General features: G+C 35.9%; 1 protein-coding gene across 5 annotated transcripts in view; it reads left to right on the top strand.

The window, feature by feature from the left end:
* The window catches only part of Nrf1 (nuclear respiratory factor 1), a 139,302-nt gene that overhangs the window by 33,924 nt on the left and 84,596 nt on the right, over window positions 1-20,782 (top strand). For 2 of the 5 annotated variants that reach the window (XM_026392789.2, XM_077795945.1), the window contains exons 2-3: window positions 18,753-18,984; window positions 19,108-19,146. In XM_026392789.2, the coding sequence (XP_026248574.1) occupies window positions 18,762-18,984; window positions 19,108-19,146 (262 nt within the window). In that variant the 5' untranslated portion in view covers window positions 18,753-18,761. Of the gene's footprint in view, window positions 1-17,199; window positions 17,357-18,752; window positions 18,985-19,107; window positions 19,147-20,782 lie in introns of all 5 variants that reach the window. The other 3 variants (XM_077795944.1, XM_077795943.1, XM_026392790.2) reach the window with 3 other exon arrangements.

The raw sequence follows: 20,782 nt of genomic DNA, 5'->3' as shown, positions 1-20,782 counted from the left end.
CCCAGTGCTAGGGATCAAACACATATGCTAGGGAGGCACTCTACCATTGAGCCTTATTCCTAGCTCCCAGAACTGTACACATATTTTTTTAATCCAAGAAGTCTACAGAGCAGAGCTTTATATACAGTATTGCTTCCTGATGTTCCCAACCTTCCTGAATTTTTGGGAAAAGCCAGAAATCTGGAATTTTATATTATCTTCTAATTTTTAAATGTTTGACCATTCATTTACATTTAAACAATGACCAAACAAAAACTATTGCAGGCCAAGCAAAACACGTATGTGGGCTTTCTGCATCCTGCAGGCTGCCATTTTGATGCTTTAGTTCACATGGTATGTCTCTGATCAGACCAGAAGATTCCTGCATGTATTAGTCAGGATTCTCTAGAGGAACAGAATCAACAGGAAATATGATTATAAAAATAGGATTTATTAGGTTGGCTTACATGACCAGAAGCTGGATAGTCCACAGGGGCTGTCTGCAGGCAGGAACTAGTAGCTGCACAGTCCAAGTGGCTGAAGCTTCAGAACAAGAGGGATCAATGGTGTTACCCTAGTTCGAGACAGAAGCCTTCTGGAGAATCACTGGCAGAGTCCAATTTGATGTCTTCCAGGTGATTACAACAGTAATCAAGAACCTGTTGAAGAAGAATGAAGTTAGCATCTACTGTTGCTTCCTTGTTCCAAGTTTTATTCCATCCAAGCCACCATCCTATTGGACATTGCTGCCCACACTTAGGGAGGGTCTGCATTTGCTATCCCACATGCCAATCATTCCCAGACACACCTTTAAGCCTCTTAATCTCCAGCCACTCTTAATTCAATCATTCATATTGACCATTACACTGCCTGAAGATCTGGCACTTTGATGCTGAATGGATGGTTTCATGAATGTATGCAGCACTTGTTTGTTCCTTTGCTTCTCTTGCTTGCTCCACTGTGAGACAAAATATTGCCTTATGTTTCTATAGCATGTTTCCATTACAGTGTATTTTTATATGTTATTTGATTGTTTAAGAAGCCTCAATTGGTATTGTCACCACCAAACTTAGAAAGATTTTTAGCCCTCAGTTTCACAGTGGATCAAAGAGAGAAATAAACCAAGAAATGAATGATAGGCTGGCTGTTCAGACTGCCTCATCAAGCAATGCTGCTGTTGTTGCCCCACAGACCTTAGGCTCAGCTCTTGTGTGAGAAAGCTTTAAAACATTCAGTGTGTTTATTTTAGATTAGTGAGTGTACTATTCATAAGTTGTGTATAATTTGTGGAAAATACAGTAAATGTTGGGGTTTTGTCATTAGATCTTCATACATTTATATGTACTTGATTTCCAGTGATTGGCCTGGCCCCCATTTTTACATGTTAATTTGTGTTTCCCTGCTCCGAAATTTATATAAATAATAATCTATAGTGTCTTTCACACTTTAAAAATTCAAAAAATAATTTTTATAAAGTAGTATAATGATTACAAACAAAAACTTGGATGCCCAATTCCCCTTTCCTTAAAAAGTCAGCCCCTTCTGGGGATGTGGCTCAAGCGGTAGCGCGCTGCCTGGCATGTGCGCGGCCCAGGTTCGATCCTCGGCACCACATACCAACAAAGATGTTGTGTCTACTGAAAACTAAAAAATAAATATTAAAATTCTCTCTCTCTTTAAAAAAAAAGTCAGCCCCTTGTGCCACTACCATTAGTTAAAAAAAATTAGTTATAGATGGACACAATACCTTTATTTTATTTATTTGTTTGTTTATTTATGTATGTGGTGCTGAGGCTTGAACTCAGTGCCTCATATGTGCTAGGTAAGCACTCTACCACTGAGCCACAGCCCCAGTCCCCCTACCACCATTTTGTAAAAATTTAAACCATTTTGTTCCATCTACTGGAAATAGAGTGGATACATAGTGAAATCATTTAATATTTGTGAAGAAGAATATGAAATCAGTTGACAGGGTGCTCACAGAGGATTTCTTTGGAAACTTTATGAATAACATTTATTTCTGTGGCTTATAAGCATGCTATCAGGCTTCTCAGTTTGCAGGCAGCAGTCCTCAAAGTAGCTGTATCCCCTTATAAGGCAGTGGTGTAGAAGGTGAGAGGAGCAGGAGGTATGTTAGAGGTACCATAATGTGGTAACTGCTGGTGCAGTTTGAACAACCACTTCAATGCAATATGCATATCATTTTTATAACATACATGATAATGTATGACAGTAGCTAGGGAGCCCAAGCAAATGAAGCTTAGAGGGGCTGGGTTGTGGCTCAGAGGTAGAGTGCTCGCCTATGACGCATGAGGCACTGGGTTTGATCCTCAGCACCACATAAAAATAAAGTAAAGGTATTGTGTCCACCTACAACTAAAAAATAGATGTTTTTTTGTTTGTTTGTTTTTAAATGAAGCTTAGAGACTGTACTTCAATTAAAAAGGGTGAGTCTCTGATGGAACAGATGGAGCACTTGATTTGGAAGCAGGAGATATGGATTTGAGTTTTACCATCAGCTAGAAATATGACTTTGGATAATTCAACTTGGCCTTTCGGGATCATAATTTAATCTATAAAATGAGAAGCTCAGAATACGTGATCTCCAAGATTTTAGGTCTGCATCTGGTTAAGGAATGCTCTGTGGCCAGTTGGATCTGACCATTTATCAAGATAAGAGGGCTGCAGAGGCAACGTGAATAGTTGCAGATTTTTCAGCCAGGTTTTGTATACACTGACAAATCAAATAACCATGGAGAGTTTAAGATGAATACCCTCAAGTCTCTTGTCTCTCTTTCCTTCCATTCCTAGCCCCATCCCATTGTCCAGAGATAGTCTTTAAAGATGGTTTCATCATTTGTTTTTAGCTTCTCTGTGGTTATTTCCATAAGGCTAAATAATGTGTTTAAATTTCTATTCCCTCATTTATCAACCTTAGGCAATATTTTTGGCTTTTTTTAATGTGAAAAATAATAATTTAATTTTTTTCTATCCTTTCTTCATCTATCATTATTTGGTATTATCTTGAAAGTTACTTGTTAATTATCTTTATAATTTCAAAAGATAAGCATTTTTTTTTAATTCATCAATTTTTGTAGGGCTTCTTAGCCTGCCATTTTGGAAAATGGGGACTTATGCCTTAACACTTCCTTCTTTCTATATTCCACCTTCTAACAGCTTTTCTGTCTTTCTTTCCTTCTTTCTTTCTTTGGGTCTTGCTGTGTTGCCCAGGATGGCCTCTATCTTCTGGGCTCAAGTGATCCTCTTGTGCTGTTGAGACTGTAGCATCAAATTATACTTTGCTTTTAAATATATGTTTAAATATAAAGTCAAGGTTAATGGGTTAATATTTTTTATTCTGTCCTCTAACATCAGGTATTATCTACATATCATTATGTTTGGATTATTGTTCTTACTACATGACCTTTCTATATCTGCAGTAAGAGTGTGTCCAGAATGATAACTGTATGATTATTTAACATTTTTAATGTCCTTTTTTTTTAAGAGAGAGAGAGAGAGAGAGAGAGAGGGAGAGGGAGAGGGAGAATTTTAATATTTATTTTTTAGTTTTCGGCGGACACAACATCTTTGTTTTTTTGTATGTGGTGCTGAGGATGGAACCCGGGCCGCACGCATGCCAGGCAAGCGCGCTACCGCTTGAGCCACATCCCCAGCCCTTTAATGTCCTTTAAAGGTTAAAAAAAAAAAAAAAAAAAAAAAAAGGAAAAAGGCTATGTGTTTAAAACTTAGCCTAAAAAACTTTTGTTTATTCAAATAAGTATCCAATAGATATTTATTGAATACCAAAATTATCATAGCAGTGTTTTTCTTTTTTTCTTTTTCTTTTTCCTTAGAGAGAGAGAGAATTTTTAAATATTTAGTTTTTAGTTTTCGGTGACACAACATCTTTATTTTTTATTTTTTTATTTGGTGCTGAGGATCGAACCCAGCGCCCCACGCATGCCAGGCGAGCATGCTACCGCTTGAGCCATATTCCCAGCCCCAGTGTTTTTCATAATAGTGAAAAATTGGAAACAATCTAAGTGACTGACTTTAAGGAATTAGGAAAATACAAAGAATGCTCTGTAAACATTTTTAAATTAATGGCAAATTTTGCTCCATATTAAATGAAAAATGTTTATAAACAGTTTGTATAATATAAGCTGTCTTTTGTTTAAAAGCATCAAAACAAAACCAACTGTATGAGAAACTGGAGTAGGGGTAGTGGGTGGATTCCTGAAACATGTAAATCAAATGGTTAACTTGTAATGGTGGTGGTTTGAGTTTCTATTTTCTCACACCTGTATATTTTCAATAACCTCCCCTCATAAAAAAGTGTGTCACTTCTTTAAGAATGCGTGTTTTTTGAACATAATATGTAAAGTGAGAGTTGAAAACTCATGCTAAAATAAAATAGGAGTATCTGATAAGAATTCAGTAAAGATATGTTGAATGAATAAGATTGAATTACAGAGATTCCTAGATCTGTGTCATTGGCACTTATACTTTTATAATTTGATGCAGAAGTAAGTCTTTAGTTCAGTTATCTCAAAAGAAAAATCATGCATTGAAGTGTTCTGCAGAAGCTAGGAAACAGCTTTCACTGAATGTCAGTTGTGCAGTGACAGAACCAGCAGAATTGAGGCCCGCCACAGAAGCAGCCAGGCAACAATGCTGTGTTTCACAGTATGCAGGGTCTGAATGAAAGTGTCCTTTGTGCTGATCTCAGACTGAGGGGCGGGATTTGGGGCAATTTATGTTATTTCTCCTTAATGGAAATTGAGGCAGCCTCTAATCCTGCTATCACATGACAACTACTTATTTGATTTTTGGTAATTTGGGAGCAGCTGTGGATAAACGATTATTCTGTAATAATAGCCAGGCCAGCTGCATTCTGACCCAATCACAATTGCTTGGGCACAACCAGACTTTCCATCCACCATGTTTCTAAACCAGGTATAATTTTGTCAAGTCACCTGCTTTTTAATTGATATTTGTGGCTACTTAATAAGCACCTAAATGTTTGGGAATGCATTTTCAAATCCTTTTTATCATAGTCACCAGCATTTATTAGGTACCTACTGCATTCAAGGCACTGTGCCAGGCACTGGGTTATAAACCATGTGCTGTTCCACGTGCTTTCCTCTTTGATAGATGGGTCAGTGTTGGCTTTGTTTTTAGCAGACCAAGTTACAGTGTAAAGAAAGAATCTGGTGCAGAGGCAGCTGAGAGCCAGGTTTCTTTGGTCCCAGATTCTTCCTGTATTTGTAGTCTTGAGTGTTCATTGATGCCTCCTTGCCATGCCATGTGCTTTTGTAGGCTCTTGCCTCTGCCTGCAATTCCCTTCTTTCATTCCAGAGCCCGAAGAGTCTTGTCTTCCCTTTCAGGATCCTGCTCCACATCCTGGCAGTCTTCATAGTGTTCCTTTAGCCCTTGGCAGTTTGCTCTCACTATAATAGGATTTGTTCTTTTTTTAAATAGCAAAGCCTACATATTTAATTTATTGACTCAGTCTTTCAATATGCACTTTTTTTCAAAAGCTTTTTATAACCCAAGGGCTTAAGAATATGTTTGAATTAAATAACAGGGAATTCAGTAGGTAGAGTATTTGGTGAAGAGTAGAAGAAAGCTTTTTTTTTTTTTTTTTTTATTGTGAACACCTACAAGGTGGGGAGCAGGCAAGATAATCTTTATCTCTGAAATATTGAATTATTATGAAAGATAGATTGGTGGGAATTATTCGATGAACCTCTTCTTTTAGAAATTCCTAGTAACAACCATATGTAGTGGTTATTTTAAAACAAAAACAGAATATAGAACTTCCCAGAGTATGGTAGTAGCCACAAGCCACATGTAAATTAATTAGATTTAAAATTAAATAGAATTAAAATAGTTATATTTCAGTGTAGTCAGTGTCTACTGTTTTGAACAGTGCCAATTTAGAACATTTCCATCATTGCAGAAAGTTCTGTTGGGTGTTGCTAATCTAGAAACTGTAAGTTGGCATTTTAAAGCATTTGGTGAAGTAGATTCACTTAACTTTTTTATTTGTTCCAGTTGATGAATGTGAGGCAACCTTAAATATCTTATGCCGTCTTTACATTTTTTGCTTTGGTTGTGGCACCCTCTAGTGTTTCATCATTGTTATAACAATACTATCATGAAATGGTCTGTATGTCATTTGAGTTAAAGAGCATTAAAATATTTTGAAAAACTCATTATGTGTATGTATTTTTCTAGGGAAAAGCGGTGTAGCTTTTATTCATCCTCAAAAGGGTCTATGATTCAGAAAAGATTAAGAACTGTTCTCTGATAGACATCTTTGTGTAGTCAAAACTCCTTGTGTGATCTGTAAGCATTTTTTTCTTCCAGTATAAAAAAAAAAAATCATGTAACTTTTGGCTTTTCTATACTTTACCTGTCTTTGTATGTGAAATACTGTTCTGATAAGCTATACTTATACAGCACTCACTGTGTTGCATGTCCCATTTTAAGCCCTGTTACAAATAGTAGCTCATTTGATCTTTACATTAATTCTATGAAGTGGATGATATTATTCTCCCCATTTTAACTAAGTCACAGAAGCCCAATGAAAAGGTGCCAATAAGTGGCAAAGCAGAGATTCAAATTCTGTATTGTGACTCTAGAGTCTCTTAACCATCCTGCTATAGCAGTGAGGATTGGGATTGAGATGGAATGGACCCTTATACACAATGGGTCCCTTGTATAATAATAATTAAATCACTTCTAGCCAGTGCTGGAAATTATAGACAGCATCCAAGCCTTATTTTCAGTACATATACATAAACCTACATATACTACCTGCTGCTTATCCACAGTTTTATTTTCCATGGTTTTCATTATGGTCTGAAAATATCAAAAAGAAAATTCCAGAAATAAACAGTCTATTAGTTTTAAGGGTTTTATGTTTATCCATAAATGTTTGAAATTTTTGGATAAATGTTTGTATCTCCTTCCTTTTCCGTCTGTACCCTCTTCTCACTTCTTACCCGTGTCTCTTTTTATGAGTGATTTTATACTCTTTAATTTTTTAACGATTTGAAACTGATTTTGTACTATACTTCATCAGTGTATGGAAACAGAAACAGTTTCTGGAAACAGAAGCCCTAATGGTAGTCTTCTAAAATTGGGCTTAGACTCACTTCTTTATTGAGAGCATAAGAAGCCCAGATTGTTGTTTAGCAGTGTTCTAGGAGTAATTTCTGATGAGGATACATAATTTCTTTCCTTTGTATCAAGCAGTGCCTAGAAAATGTATGAGGGTATTTCAGAAAATTTAATTCCAGGTGTTGGAAGACTGAAAGAAGAATAAAGTATACACTGAGATAATCCATACAGGAAACAGCTGCCACTCCTAGGGGTAGGGGAACAAAAAGAGAAGAACCTAAGGAGCTCAGAGAGGACCCCACAAGGCTGACAGTCTGACTTCTGGGTGGGATGCTTTCCGGCTGGTGCTCAGCCACCAGGGACAAAGGAAGGACACAGCTGGAGTTGGGGGATACAGTGTCCTCTATTTTGGAGCAATGCTGATGTGAATGAAATACCTTCTCTCCTCTTCCAATCTCCCTGTGCAAAATTTTAAGAAAGAAGCTGGTTGGCAAGTCTGGAAAACTTCCTTGACTGATCCATCCCCCAGCTGGGTATAGAGCCACTCAGAACAAGTATAGTTGGCCTTCTGCTTCCAAGAGTTCCACTTCCATGGAATCAACCAACAATGGATCAAAAATATTCAGGAAAAAAAATGCACCTGTACTGAACATATGCATACTTTTTCCCCTTATCATCATTCTTTAAACAATACAGTCTAACAATACTTTGCATATCATTTGCATTATGTTAAATATTATAAGTAATCTTGAGATGATTTAAAATATGTATATGGGAGGATGTGTCCTATGCAAATGATTCATATGTCATATAAGGGACTTGAAATCATATATTTTGGTGTCCATGCAGGGTCCTGGAACCAGTCCTTCATGAAATTTTTAAAAATATAGTTGTAGAAGGACACGATACCTTTATTTTATTTATTTTTATGTGGTGCTGAGGGTCGAATCCAGTTCCTCATACGTGCAACTGAGCTACAACCCCAGCCCCTTCATGAATATTAAAGGACAACTGTTAGAAGTCTTGGAAATGGAATACACACACATACACACATCGATTATATATAATTAACAAAATTATATCTATAATAAAATTAAATATTTATAGAGAAACTGTAATTTTCTGGGTTTAGCTTTAGTAATTAAAGTGCAACCAGTCACCTCCCAATCTTTTATTAAGGGACAAATTATGACATGCTTTAAGAGACCTGTGGACCCAACAGTGCCTTCAATGAGCTTACAATGTTTTGTTGTTGTTTTTGGTACTAGGGATTGAACCCAGGGCACTTAACTGCCAAGCCATATCCCTAGCCCTTTAAAAATATTTTATTAAAGACAGGGTCTTGCTCAGTTGCTTAGGGCCTCACTAATTTGTTGAGCCTGGGTTTTAACTCATGATCCTCCTGCCTCAGCTTCCTGAGTTGCTGGGATTACAGGCATGTTCCACCATGCCTGGCACAATATTGTTTTAATAAAACCATCCACTCATCTTCAAGTCATCATGAAATTGTATGGTAAATCTTGTTCTGTAAAAGCATCATTATCGACCAGATGGTCATTGTTAATGACTGTTTACAAATTTAATCAACATTAGTATGAAAAATGTTGTGATTACAGTCATATAAAATTCTTTTAGTTTCAGATACTCCAAGTTAAATTAGTCTTATTCAAGATAAGGCAATTTCTAAACTCTAATGGGGCTGTTCTCTTGGTTCTTAGCATGAGAAAGGTTTTCCTAGCATATCATTTGATTTTAATTTTCAAAAGGATCAGTTTAGAAAGCAATATTCATTTGTTTTTAAAGATCATTTTGTTAAGGGACTGGGGTTGTGGCTCAGAGATAGAGTGCTCACTTAGCATGCGTGAGGCATGGGTTTGATCCTCAGCACCAAATAAAAATAAAATAAGGGTATTGTGTCCACCTACAACTAAAAAAAATTTAAAAATAAAAAAAAGATCATTTGTTAAAAGTCATAATTCATATGATAAAAGATCAGATAGAAGATTATAAAAGTCAATGGTCCTTTGCTACACTCTTCCTACCCCAGTCCCTATTACAGTGGCAGTTACTTTAACATTTTGTACTATTTTGTTTATTAGGGTTATCAAACAGTAATACCTCCATAACTCTAAAACATCTATACTATTTTTTCTTGATTTATCACACTTGGGCATTATTGACTTCCTTCTATGAAATGTAATGATTACTTTAGAGTATTTCCTTCTATTTTTTAAAAATTTTTATTAGTTATTGATGGACCTTTTTTATTTGTTTGTTTATATGTGGTACTGAGAATTGAACCCAGTGCTTCACACATGCTAGGCAAGTGCTCTACCACTGAGCCACAACCCCAGCCCCATTCCTTCTATTTTTGATAGTTACATTGTAAATTAAATTTTCCTGTTATGATAGGATCTGCGGCTTCCTTTACTATGAAGGAAAAGACATTAATACTCCTGACCATTGCTCCACCTTTCTGCCCCTACCTCCTGATTTCTGTCAGCCTTATCTTCGCTTTTATGTCATTAACTTTTACATTGTTTGGTATCACATTTAATTGTATTTTGGTCCATACTTGGAGTTTGGAAATGGAAAGCAATAACTACACATATGACTGTGACTTTTCTTTTTCTTTCTTTCTTTCTTTCTTTTTTTTTTTTTTTTTTTTTTTTTGGTAAGTGCCTAGTCATAGGAGGTTGGTTTGTTTGTGTTTTTTTTTTTCCTTCAACAATTCAGATATTACACTGTGAAAGAGAATATTCCCGCTCAAGTAGATTCTTCTAGTCTTAAACTCCATTTCTACTCAGAATTAAGCCATATTTCAACTTCTGTTTCCAACTGACTTTTTTGTGCAGTTTACTTTTTTTCTGCTGTGGTGGGAGGTTTGATCCATTACTCTATGTCCTACAAGAAGCAAATTCTAGGGTTGGCTTCAGGCTTTTTTGTTCTGTGGAGTTTAATTTCTGTCTTAGTGATAGTTTGAATTCTAGATGTGTCCAAGAATGTAAATTGAGCCTCTCTGGGTTTTCCTGGGTAGGCACATTGCTTGGTCTGAGATTTTTCCCTTAGGCAGTTCTTACAGTTTTTCTTTTGGTATGATAATGCTATCGATTAGACTAATGCTTTCTTTTACATTTAATTATACTTTGATTAGATTTCCTAACCTGTTCTTTGCACTTTGATTTTTAAAAATACTCTACACATAATGTTATCCATTATGTGTGGATTAGACTAAATTTAGCTCCCTTGAACATGTCTCCAGACTCCAGCAGTTCCCTAGATATTATTGACCACAAGTACCAGGATTTGCTGGATTAAGAAGTCTTTTTCTGCACTCTCTTCCATTATCTTCAGTCTTACCCTACCTGGCTTAGAAGGGCAAAAGTAGATACTCATCTCTACTCGGACCTTTAGATGAAGCACATATTGTACCCCAGGTGATTATACCTCAGGCTTAGGAAGAAGTTTTAATAAACTGGTTATACCCTTTTATTTGAATCCATATGTATTACCAGTATTTTCATCTTTTCACATTGGTTCAGAAGAATCATTGACAGGTCCATCCAAGCCTCTCTTTTTTGGGGGGTGGGAATAGAGGTGGGGGTGGCACCGGGGGTCAGTGTTGGGGGATCTAACCCAGAGCCTTGTACATGCTAGGCAAGCACTGTGCCACTGAGCCACACCCCAGCCGTGATCCTCTCTATTTTGTGAGTTATCACAAAATTATACTAGGAGTATTGGTTTCTTGTAGTTTCTTTATTTTGTGTCTAGGAGAACAGTATTTCAGTTGCTGGAGTTAATATAATATAGGGCTTTAGGGTGCAAATCTTTTGAATACAATCAAGAAAACCATCCTCAGAGATGGGTGTCTAATTTAAAGATGAAAAATTGAGGCCTGATGCTTAGGAGACTAGCCAAGGACATGAGTCAGGAAGAATAGAGTTAGCTGGCATCATCATAATTAATGTTGAGTACTTGTGTGCCAGGCACTGTGTTCCTGACTTTATCAGGATCATCTCATTTAATCCTCACGTCATCTTTTTGAGGATAGGTACTGTCATTTTTTTTTCCCCCACTTAAAAAATGACAGAATTGAAGCTTAGAGGTAACTTGTCCAGGGGTTCTATATATCTGGGCAATAGTCTATGCTGGTTTTTTATTTTATTTTTAAAAAATATTTTATTTTTTAGTTATAGTTGGACACAATACCTTTATTTTATTTATCTATTTTTATGTGGTGCTGAGGATCGAAACCAAGGCCTCGCACATGCTATGTAAGTGTTCTGCTGAGCCACAACCCCAGCCCCTGGTTTTTAAAAATTCACATTATCTAATATATTTCAGCCTTTTAGCAATTCTCATCAGTTTTGCTAGCCAGAGAATCTGATTGCTCATGAATGAAAGCTAAATTGCTTCACTAAAATTGACTTAACTAGATGGAGTCTAATGATCTCATGTAATATGTGTATGTCAGTCATATCTGGCTTTAGACAATCTGTTTAATTTATGAAAACATTGAAAGCAACATTTACAGATATCTCACTCTGGTTCAAAGAAACCAGAACACCCTTGCCTTTGCATTTTAGAGTGTGTAGAATACAAATGGTTAGAGAGACTGAAGGCTAGGATGAGGGAGGGAGGGAGGTGGAAAGAGATGAGGCACTAGGCAGAAGTGACAAGCCTGTGGAGCAGACAGCCCTATTGATTTATGCTGTGAACTGCATTTGGGAGCAAAGAATTGAAATCCATTATGCCAAGCACATAGCGTACAAATCCCTTTGAAAAGCAGTTTGATGCCATCTAATCCCAAATCATTTGAAAACAATTTTGAAGTACCCAGAATTCTAAAATGCCCTATGCAATTTGTCTCTTAGATTAGGAGAACAGAGAAATGGATGGAAAAATAGCACTTTATTGGTATTTTCTTCTCATATATTGTGTTTAACTGTGTGACTTAGTGTGTTCAGTTACGTTTTAGATAAGTACAAATCTGGGGGCGAGGACATATTCCCTTCGATTTTCTGAAACTTGCACCAAATACAAGATATGGACGAAATCTTGGGGCAGCTTATCAAATATATCTCTTAAAAAAAAGATTTTAATAGTCCATAATGTCAGACTTTTAGAAATGTTCCAAATATGTTACAAATAATTTTTGTAGTCTCCTTACCCAGATTTTCCAAATGTTAACATTTTGCCCTGTTTTTCTTCCTTTTATTTCTCTATTAAATAAATATTATTTTGCCATGTTCCTTTTAAAAAGCTTCATTTGGAAAAAGGAGGGTGTGATGGCGGGGGGAGATGACCTCAACAGGAAAGGAAGAGTGAGAAGGGGATTGGTGTGATAGCTGAGTGCTTCCTAATCTTTTTGGATTTGTGGAACCCTGTGGTTGTTTTATTTTGTAATTATAGTGAACTTTATATTGAAATACAGCATACTCCTTGAGATAATTAAATAGTTCCAAAGTTAATAATTACTATGTTAGAAGGATGAATTGTCATATGTGTAGAATATAGTGTTAAAAAAAGGCAATTAAAGAGCAAAAAGATTTGGGAATAGTGCAAGAATTAAAACAGAATCAAGAACAAAAAATAAGAATCTGGTCATCTGCATGCAAACAGTTGACCTGAAGAAGAAAGACAGCAGGATGAAACTTAAAGTGATTACTCAGAGGAACAAAGGATTTTAGAAGTCCCCAAAGATGGAAAATGAGACTTATAATAGAGCAGAGTAAAAGTGACAAGAATTTAAATAGATTATTATGTTCCTTTTAGATGTAGCCATAAAAGTCATTTGTCTATATCTATATGATTGCAATTTCTTTTGGTAAGTTCTAGATATACAGTGATGTATATTATCACAATAGTCAAATTTCACATTTTTGTGTGGGTTTATACACATAAGGTTGTATACTCAACTTTTCAATATGGGTGGGTCAAAATTTAAAGTATATGTCCTTTGACCAAGCAATTATATCTTCAAAAATTTATTCTTTTTGTTTGGTTTTGTTTTTGTGGTTGTGGGGATCAAACCCAGGGCCTCATGAGTGTCCGGCAAGCGCTATACCACTGAGCCACATCACCAGTTCAAGAATTTATTCTTAAAAACAATTATCAAATAGTGTGTACAGTTTTTAAATAAAGAAAATAAAGGGCTAGTTTTTTAATTCTGTTCTGAGATTAATCTCATTCTTTGTATAGAAGTTAAACCTGTATAAGGATTTTGAAATTTCAAATTGTGGTAAAATATATACAACAGTAAATTTATCATCTTACTCATTTTCAGATGTCTAGTTCAGTAATGTTGGGTACATTCATATTGTGCATCCAAGCTCCAGAACTCCTTTCATCTTACAAAACTGAAATTTTGAACCCATGAAGCACCTCCTCATTCCCTCTTCCCCTCAGCCTCTGGCAACTACTTTTCCGCTTTGCTTAACTGTGATTTTCACTACTCTAACTACCTCATGTAAATGAAATTATATAGTATTTATTTTTGCCACTGGCTTATTTCACTGAGCAAAATGCCTTTTCCTAAAATCTCATCCAGGTTGTAGCAATGTGTCAGAATTTCCTTTTTTAATCCTTGCTCTCATACAAGCATGGCTTTCCCCTCTATCAACTTACTGCACCAGAGAGGTGCATTTGTCCTGGTCGATGAGCCTGGATTTACACATCATTGTCACCAAATTCCAGAAGTATACATTAGGTGTTTACATTGGTGTTGTATGTTCTATGGGTTTGAACAAATGTATAATGATATGTATCTACTACTATGGTGTCATACAGAGTAGTTTTACTGCCTTCAAAATCCTCTGTGCTTTGCCTATTCATCCCTCTATTCCCCTTAATACCTGGAAATCACTGAACCTTTTACTGTCTGCATAATTTACCCTTTCTAGAAGGTCATATAGTTGAAATCATGTGTTATATAACCCTTTCAGATTGACTCATTTTACCTGGTAATGTTAATTTAAGGTTTTTCTATGGCCTGATAGTTAATTTTTTACTGCCAAATAATAATTTCATAGTTTGGATCAACAACATTTTTCTATCTGTTCATTTACCGAAGGACATTGTGTTGCTTCCAAGTTTTGGCAATTGCAGATAAAACTGCTGTAAACATCAATGTGCAGATTTTTGTGTGAACTTAAGTTTTCAGTTCCTTTGGGTAATACCAAGAACTATAATTGCTGGATCGTATAGTAAGAGTGTATTCAGTTTTGTAAGAAATGCCAAACTGTCTTTGAAAATGACTGTACCCAGCAATGAGTGACAATTCTTGTTCCACATTCTGGATAGCATTTAGTGTTGCTAGTGATTTGGATTGTACCTATTCTAATAGGCATGTAGTGGTATCTTGTTTTAATATCCAATTCCCTATTGGCATATGATGTTGAAAATTTTTTCTATGCTTATTTATCACTTGTATACCTTCTTTGAGATCTCTCTTCAGATTGGTTATTTTACTATTGTTGAGTTGTAAGAATTCTTTGTTTATTTTGGATAACAGTCCTTTATTAGATATGTCTTTTTACACATATTTTTCTCTAACCTATGAGCTTACCTTCTCATTCTTTTGACAGTGTCTTACACAGAATAAATTTTTTTTTATTTTTCTGGTTTTATGTTCTGTTTTGTTTTTGGTACCAGGGATTGCATACAGGAGCACTTAACCACCGAGTCACATCCCCAGCCCTTTTTATTTTTTATCTTGAGATAGGGTCTCACTAAGTTGCTGAGAATGACTTTGAACTTTCAGTCCTCATGCCTCAGCCTCCTGAGTCACTGGGATTACAGGCATAACGCCACTGTGCCTGTCTAGAGTAAAAGTTTTTATTGTTTTGAAGTCCAGTTTCTCAATTCTTTCTTTTATGTATCCTGACTTTGGCATTGTATTTAAGAAGTCATTGCCATAAGTTATCTAGATTTTTTTCCCATATTATCATCTAGTCGTTTTATACTTAGGTACATGATCTGTTTTGAGCTTATTTTTGTGAAGAATAGAAGATCTGGTTGGGTACAGTGGTTGGTGTCTATAGTCCCAGCTACTCAAGAGGCTGAAGCAGGGGATTCCTTGCACCTAGAAGTTCATGGCAGCCTGGACAAGACTGCATCTTAAATAATTAATTAGAATAAGGTCTGTGTCTTGATTAGTTTTTTGATGTGAATGTATTTGTGTTCTAGCACCCATTCATTGAAAAGACTAACTTTGTTGAAAATTCATATTGACTTTGCCCCCCTATAAAAAAAATCAGCTGACTGAGACTTGGGTTGTAGCTCACTGGTAGAGTACATATCTAGCATATGTGAGGTTCTAGGTACAATTCTCAGCACTGAATTTAATAAACAAAAAAAGTCCATCAACAACTAAAAAAATATATTTTTAAAAAAATCAGTTGACTGTATTTATGCATGTCTATTTCTAGACTCTCTGTTTTTGTTTCATTGAACTAATTGTTCTTTTGCCAGTACCATACTGTCCTGATTTCTTAAAGTCAGATGGTGTCAATCTTCTTACTTTCTTGTTCTTCAGTATTCTGTTGGCTCTTCTGGGTCTCCAGCCTCTCCGATAAACATTTGTATGTGTGTGTGTGTTGGTGGCAGCCTGGGGCAGGGCGGGGCGGGGGTGAGTATTGAACCCAGGGGTACTCTACCACCAAGCTATGTCCCCAGCCTTTTTGAGTTAGGGTCTCGTTAAGTTGCTTAGAGCCTCACTAAATTGCTGAGGCTGGTCTAGGATTTGTGATCCTCCTGCCTCAGCCTCTCAAATCACGGAGATTACAGGTATGTGCCACCATGCTCAGCCTCTCAGTATAAATTTTAACAACAGTTTGTTGATTTCCACAATAGCTTGCTAAGATTTTGTTTGGGATTATGTTGAATTTAGAGATGAAGTTGGAAGAACTGACATGTTGTTTGTCACATCCTGAGCAACAGTTTATTTACAGGTAACCAAACTGGTTGATAAGGGGATTAGGAAAAAAACAGACACAAAAGTAAAGAAAAAGCTAGGGCTTTGCGGTCCAGCCTTCTTCTGGTGGAGGAAGACTGACCACGAGCAAGCTTGCAAGTTTACTATATAGGTTTAAACTTCAGAAGGATTTATTGTGAGAAAGCTTCTTCAAGATAAACAAAACCAGGGGCCTTGTTGCGGCTCAGTGGTTGAGCACTTGCCTAGCGTGCATGAGACACTGGGTTCCATCCCTGGCACCACGTAAAAATAAAAACAACTAAAATACAGGTATTGAGTCCATCTACAAAACTGAAGCTGAGGGTTAAAGCAGCCCAATTAGAACTCTACCTCCAGGCAGCAGACATTTGAACCCAAAGTTTTGAAATAATAAAACTCCTTGGCTAGCAAAGAATTTCCCTTTGAACAAGGCATCACTATACAACTGGGCAGTTTTCTATCAGGACCTTTGCACTGAGAAATTCCCTTGTCTCGAGAGATGTTGCCTCTGTCTTTGGGCAGTTCAGAGACCCATAATTCATTTGTTACTCCTGATAATTGATAGTATTGAGTCTTCCTATCCATCAATATGGAATATCTATTTAGTTGATTTCTTTCATCAGAGTTTTATAATTTTCCCTGTATAGATTTTGTACCTATTTTGTTAGATTCATACCTTAGGATTTCATTTTTTGTGGGTGTTAATATAAATAATATCATGTTTTAACTTCAAATTCCATTTGTTCATTGCTGATGTATAGGAAAACATTGACTTTTGAATGTTCATTTTGTATCTTGCAACCTTGCTATAATTACTATTCCAGATTTTTGTTGATTGTCTTAAATTTTTTACATAGAAAAATATGCCATCCATTAACAGAAACAGTTTTGTTTCTTCCTTCCCAATCACGGTACTATTTGTTTATGTATTTTCTTATCGAATTAACTAGCATTTCTAGGACAATGTTGGAAGAAGTATTGAGAGGAGACATCCTTATTTTTTTTCTGACTCTAGTGGAAAAGCTTCTAGTTTCTCACCATTAAATATAATGTTAGCTGTAGGTTTTTTTGTAGATGTCTTTTAACAAGTTGAGGAAGTTCCCCTTTATTCCTAATTTGCATTTTTTTTCCTTTTTAAGGCTGAATAATATGTGGTATGTATGTACCACATTTTGTTTCCCAATCACCCGTTGATGGACACTTGGGTAGCTTCCACCTTTTGGCTATTGTGAATAATGCTGCTATGAACATGGGTATACAAATCTCTCTTTGAGACCCTGCTTCCAATTCTTCTGGGTAAGTACCAGAAGTGGAATTGCTGAATTGTATGGTAGTTCTATTTTAAATTTTTTGAGGGACTAATATACAAAATATTATATGCAAGAATTCACGATGCTGATGTTTATAACATCAAAATTTTGGAAGCAGCCTTGCTTCATCAGTAGGTGATTGGTTACATAAATTACAGCACATCATACAATGACGTATTCTGTAGCTCTTTAAAAACAATATGGTAGATCTATATAGTGATTTTTCAAAATTTATTTTTATTTATTTATTTATTCGTTTATGTATTATGTATTTGTGTGCCTCACATGTATTAGGAAAGTGTTCTACCACGAGCCACAACCCCAGTCCCTCTATATAGTTTTAATGTGTTAAAATGTCCAGATATATTTTAATATGAGAAAGGCAAACAATGTATATAATATGCTCATTTTAATTTTAAATCTATATACATATATCTTGTGCTCATTTTTTTTTTCAAGAATAATGAACTAGAAAGGGAAAGGAGATTGTAAGTACAGCAGGAGAGCAAACTTCACTGCATTATAATTTACTGCTTCAGTTTAGGGTTTACAAGAAATGTAGCTTTGTAAGCAGAGAAGTCAATTTGAATAATCGTATGAGGGGGTTAACTTCCATTTTCTTTGAAATACAAAGAAAATGTTAAGTATTTGACTTATTTACAGTTTTTATGTCCATAATGTCAAATGCTAGTCACTGGGATATTTTGTTTTGTTTTGTGTTTTGCATTACTAGGGACAGGTCCCTAGGACTTTGCATGTGTTAGGCAAATGCTCTTGTCACTGAGTTACATCCCTGGCCCTTTTTATTTTTATTTTGAGACAAGATTTCACTAAGTTGTTCATGGTGGTCTTGAACTTGTGATCCTCCTGCCTCAGCCTCCTGAATAGCTGGGATGACAGGCGGGTACTATCATGCCTGGCAATTTTTGTTGTGTTCTTATATTTTTAAAGTCTTTTTGTTATTTGTGTCAAGAATATTTGTTAGTTGTGACGTGAGATATAAAATTATCACAGTGAATTTCCATCAAAATGGTTTCACATAAGGAAAACTTCCCTCCATTAAAAAAAAAAAATTTAGTTGTAGATAAACACACAGTATCTATTTATTTTTATGTGGTGCTTAGGATTGAACCCAGTGCCTCACATATGCAAGGCAAGCACTTTACCACAGCCCCAGACCCCCTCCATTTTTATGTCATATTTGAATAGTGCTTTCTGTTTCCTGTGGCTTGGTGTGATGAGGTAAGTAGTGAAATCAGGCTTGTCAAAGTCCTTTTGTTCTTTGGAGAAAATATCAATCTTTTTCTTAGTTTAGGAATCGTGCTACATTACACACTGAATTCTGTTTTTTGTTTTGTTTTGTTTTACTTTTATTTTGGCAGTAGATCTTCATGGAGGAACACGGAGTGACTCAAACTGAACACATGGCTACCATAGAAGCCCATGCAGTGGCCCAACAAGTACAACAGGTCCACGTGGCTACTTACACTGAACACAGTATGCTAAGTGCTGATGAAGACTCCCCTTCTTCTCCTGAGGACACCTCTTATGATGATTCAGATATTCTCAACTCGACGGCGGCTGATGAGGTTACAGCCCATCTGGCTGCTGCAGGTAATATTTGGACTGGGATTTTTTTTTTTTTTTCCCTTTACTTGTGGTACCATTCTTATCTGAAAGATTTAGGATCAAGGCAGGCACTCTCACATTTATCTTCATCACAATTTTTTTTTTTAGCGGTGCTGGGGATCAAACCCAGGGCTTCACGCATGCTAGGTAAGTAGTCTACCACAATTTTTTAAGCCTTGCATATAATTACTGGGACTTGATCTACAGTCATTTACTATTAATGTATGACTTTGGTTTTATTGTCTTATCCCATTCTGAAGGTCTTTGGTACCAGGGATTGAACCCAGGGGCGCCTAACAACCACTGTGCCACATCTCCAGCCCTTTTATTATATTTTATTTAATCAGAGTCCCACTGAGTTGCTTAAGCCCTGGATAAGTTGCTGAGGCTGGCTTTGACTCACGATCCTGCTTCTGTCTCCCAAGCCACTGGGATTACAGCTGTGTGCCACTATGCCTGGCTCTCTTTTGGCTTTTAACTGAAGTATTTATTCCATTTATATTAAATGTAAGAACTGATATATTTAGATTTAAATTTGTCATCTTGGGGCAAGGGATGTAGCTCAATGGTAGATTGTATGCTTAACATGCTCGAGGTCCTAGGTTCAATCCCCAATACCAAATAAATAAGTAAATTTATTATTTTTTATTTAACATTAAATCTTTAATAATTTGTCTATGTAAATCTTTAAAAATTAAATAATTTCTTCACCTATTTATTTGACATATTTACTACATGTTTTATCTTTGCTCACCTGTTATATTTACCTTTCTGTTTGGCTTTCTGTTTTTTGAGTGATTGAAAAGTTTTCTTTCTTTATTTTTCTTGTTAATTTGGAAGATATATATGCTTTTACTATTGATGGCTCCCCTTGAAATTAAATCATATATCATTCATTTATCAGAGTCTTATATACTTGGTACTTTTGTCCTTCATGGGGATATAATTTCATTCCTGTGTTCCTGTCTTATGCTATTATTATCTGGTGTATTCATTCATTGAATATTTTAAACCCCACAAGATATTGTTTTATACATAGTTGATATTCACTTTTTTTTTAAAGAGAGAGTGAGAGAGAGAGAATTTTAATATTCATTTTTCAGTTATTGGCGGACACAACATCTTTGTTTGTATGTGGTGCTGAGGATCGAACCCGGGCCTCGCGCATGCCAGGCGAGCGCGCTACCGCTTGAGCCACATCCCCAGTCCGATATTCACTTTTTCTATGTCTCCAGCTGCCTTATGAGATCATTTTTCTTCTGCCCCAAGGACATCATTTAGTACTTCATTTAGTGTGGATCTACTAGTAGCAAATTCTGCTTTTGCTTATCTGGGAACGCTTTTATTTATCCTTCAACTTTGAAGGATATTTTCTCTAGGAATGAAATTCTAGATTGGTGGTTATATTTTCTAATATTAAAGATAGCGTTCTACTGTCTTTTTTTTTTTTTGAGAAGTGTTAAATATTCTTTATTTAAAATATCATACATAAACCACACTAAAATGCCTTTCCATAAGGAAAGAACAGCATTTTAGATACAGGGAATTCTAATTAAATTGGCATGGTCAACAAAAATATAAAGTAGACACTGCTTCCTTATCTTTAACCACTGCCTTTAATAGGCTAATGAACACAAATTGAAACAAATGTAAATCATGCTTGATTCTGAGAGAGTGAAGTGATTTCCCCCATATTTTAAACATATTCACATAATCAGTTCTATAAAACTAAATATAAAACCAGTTTTCAGATGTCATTCACCATTTTTGTGAAATACTGAAC

Source organism: Urocitellus parryii, chromosome 3 (assembly GCF_045843805.1).
Source record: "Urocitellus parryii isolate mUroPar1 chromosome 3, mUroPar1.hap1, whole genome shotgun sequence".
NCBI lineage: Eukaryota > Metazoa > Chordata > Mammalia > Rodentia > Sciuridae > Urocitellus > Urocitellus parryii.
This window is presented reverse-complemented; position numbering and strand designations above follow the sequence as displayed.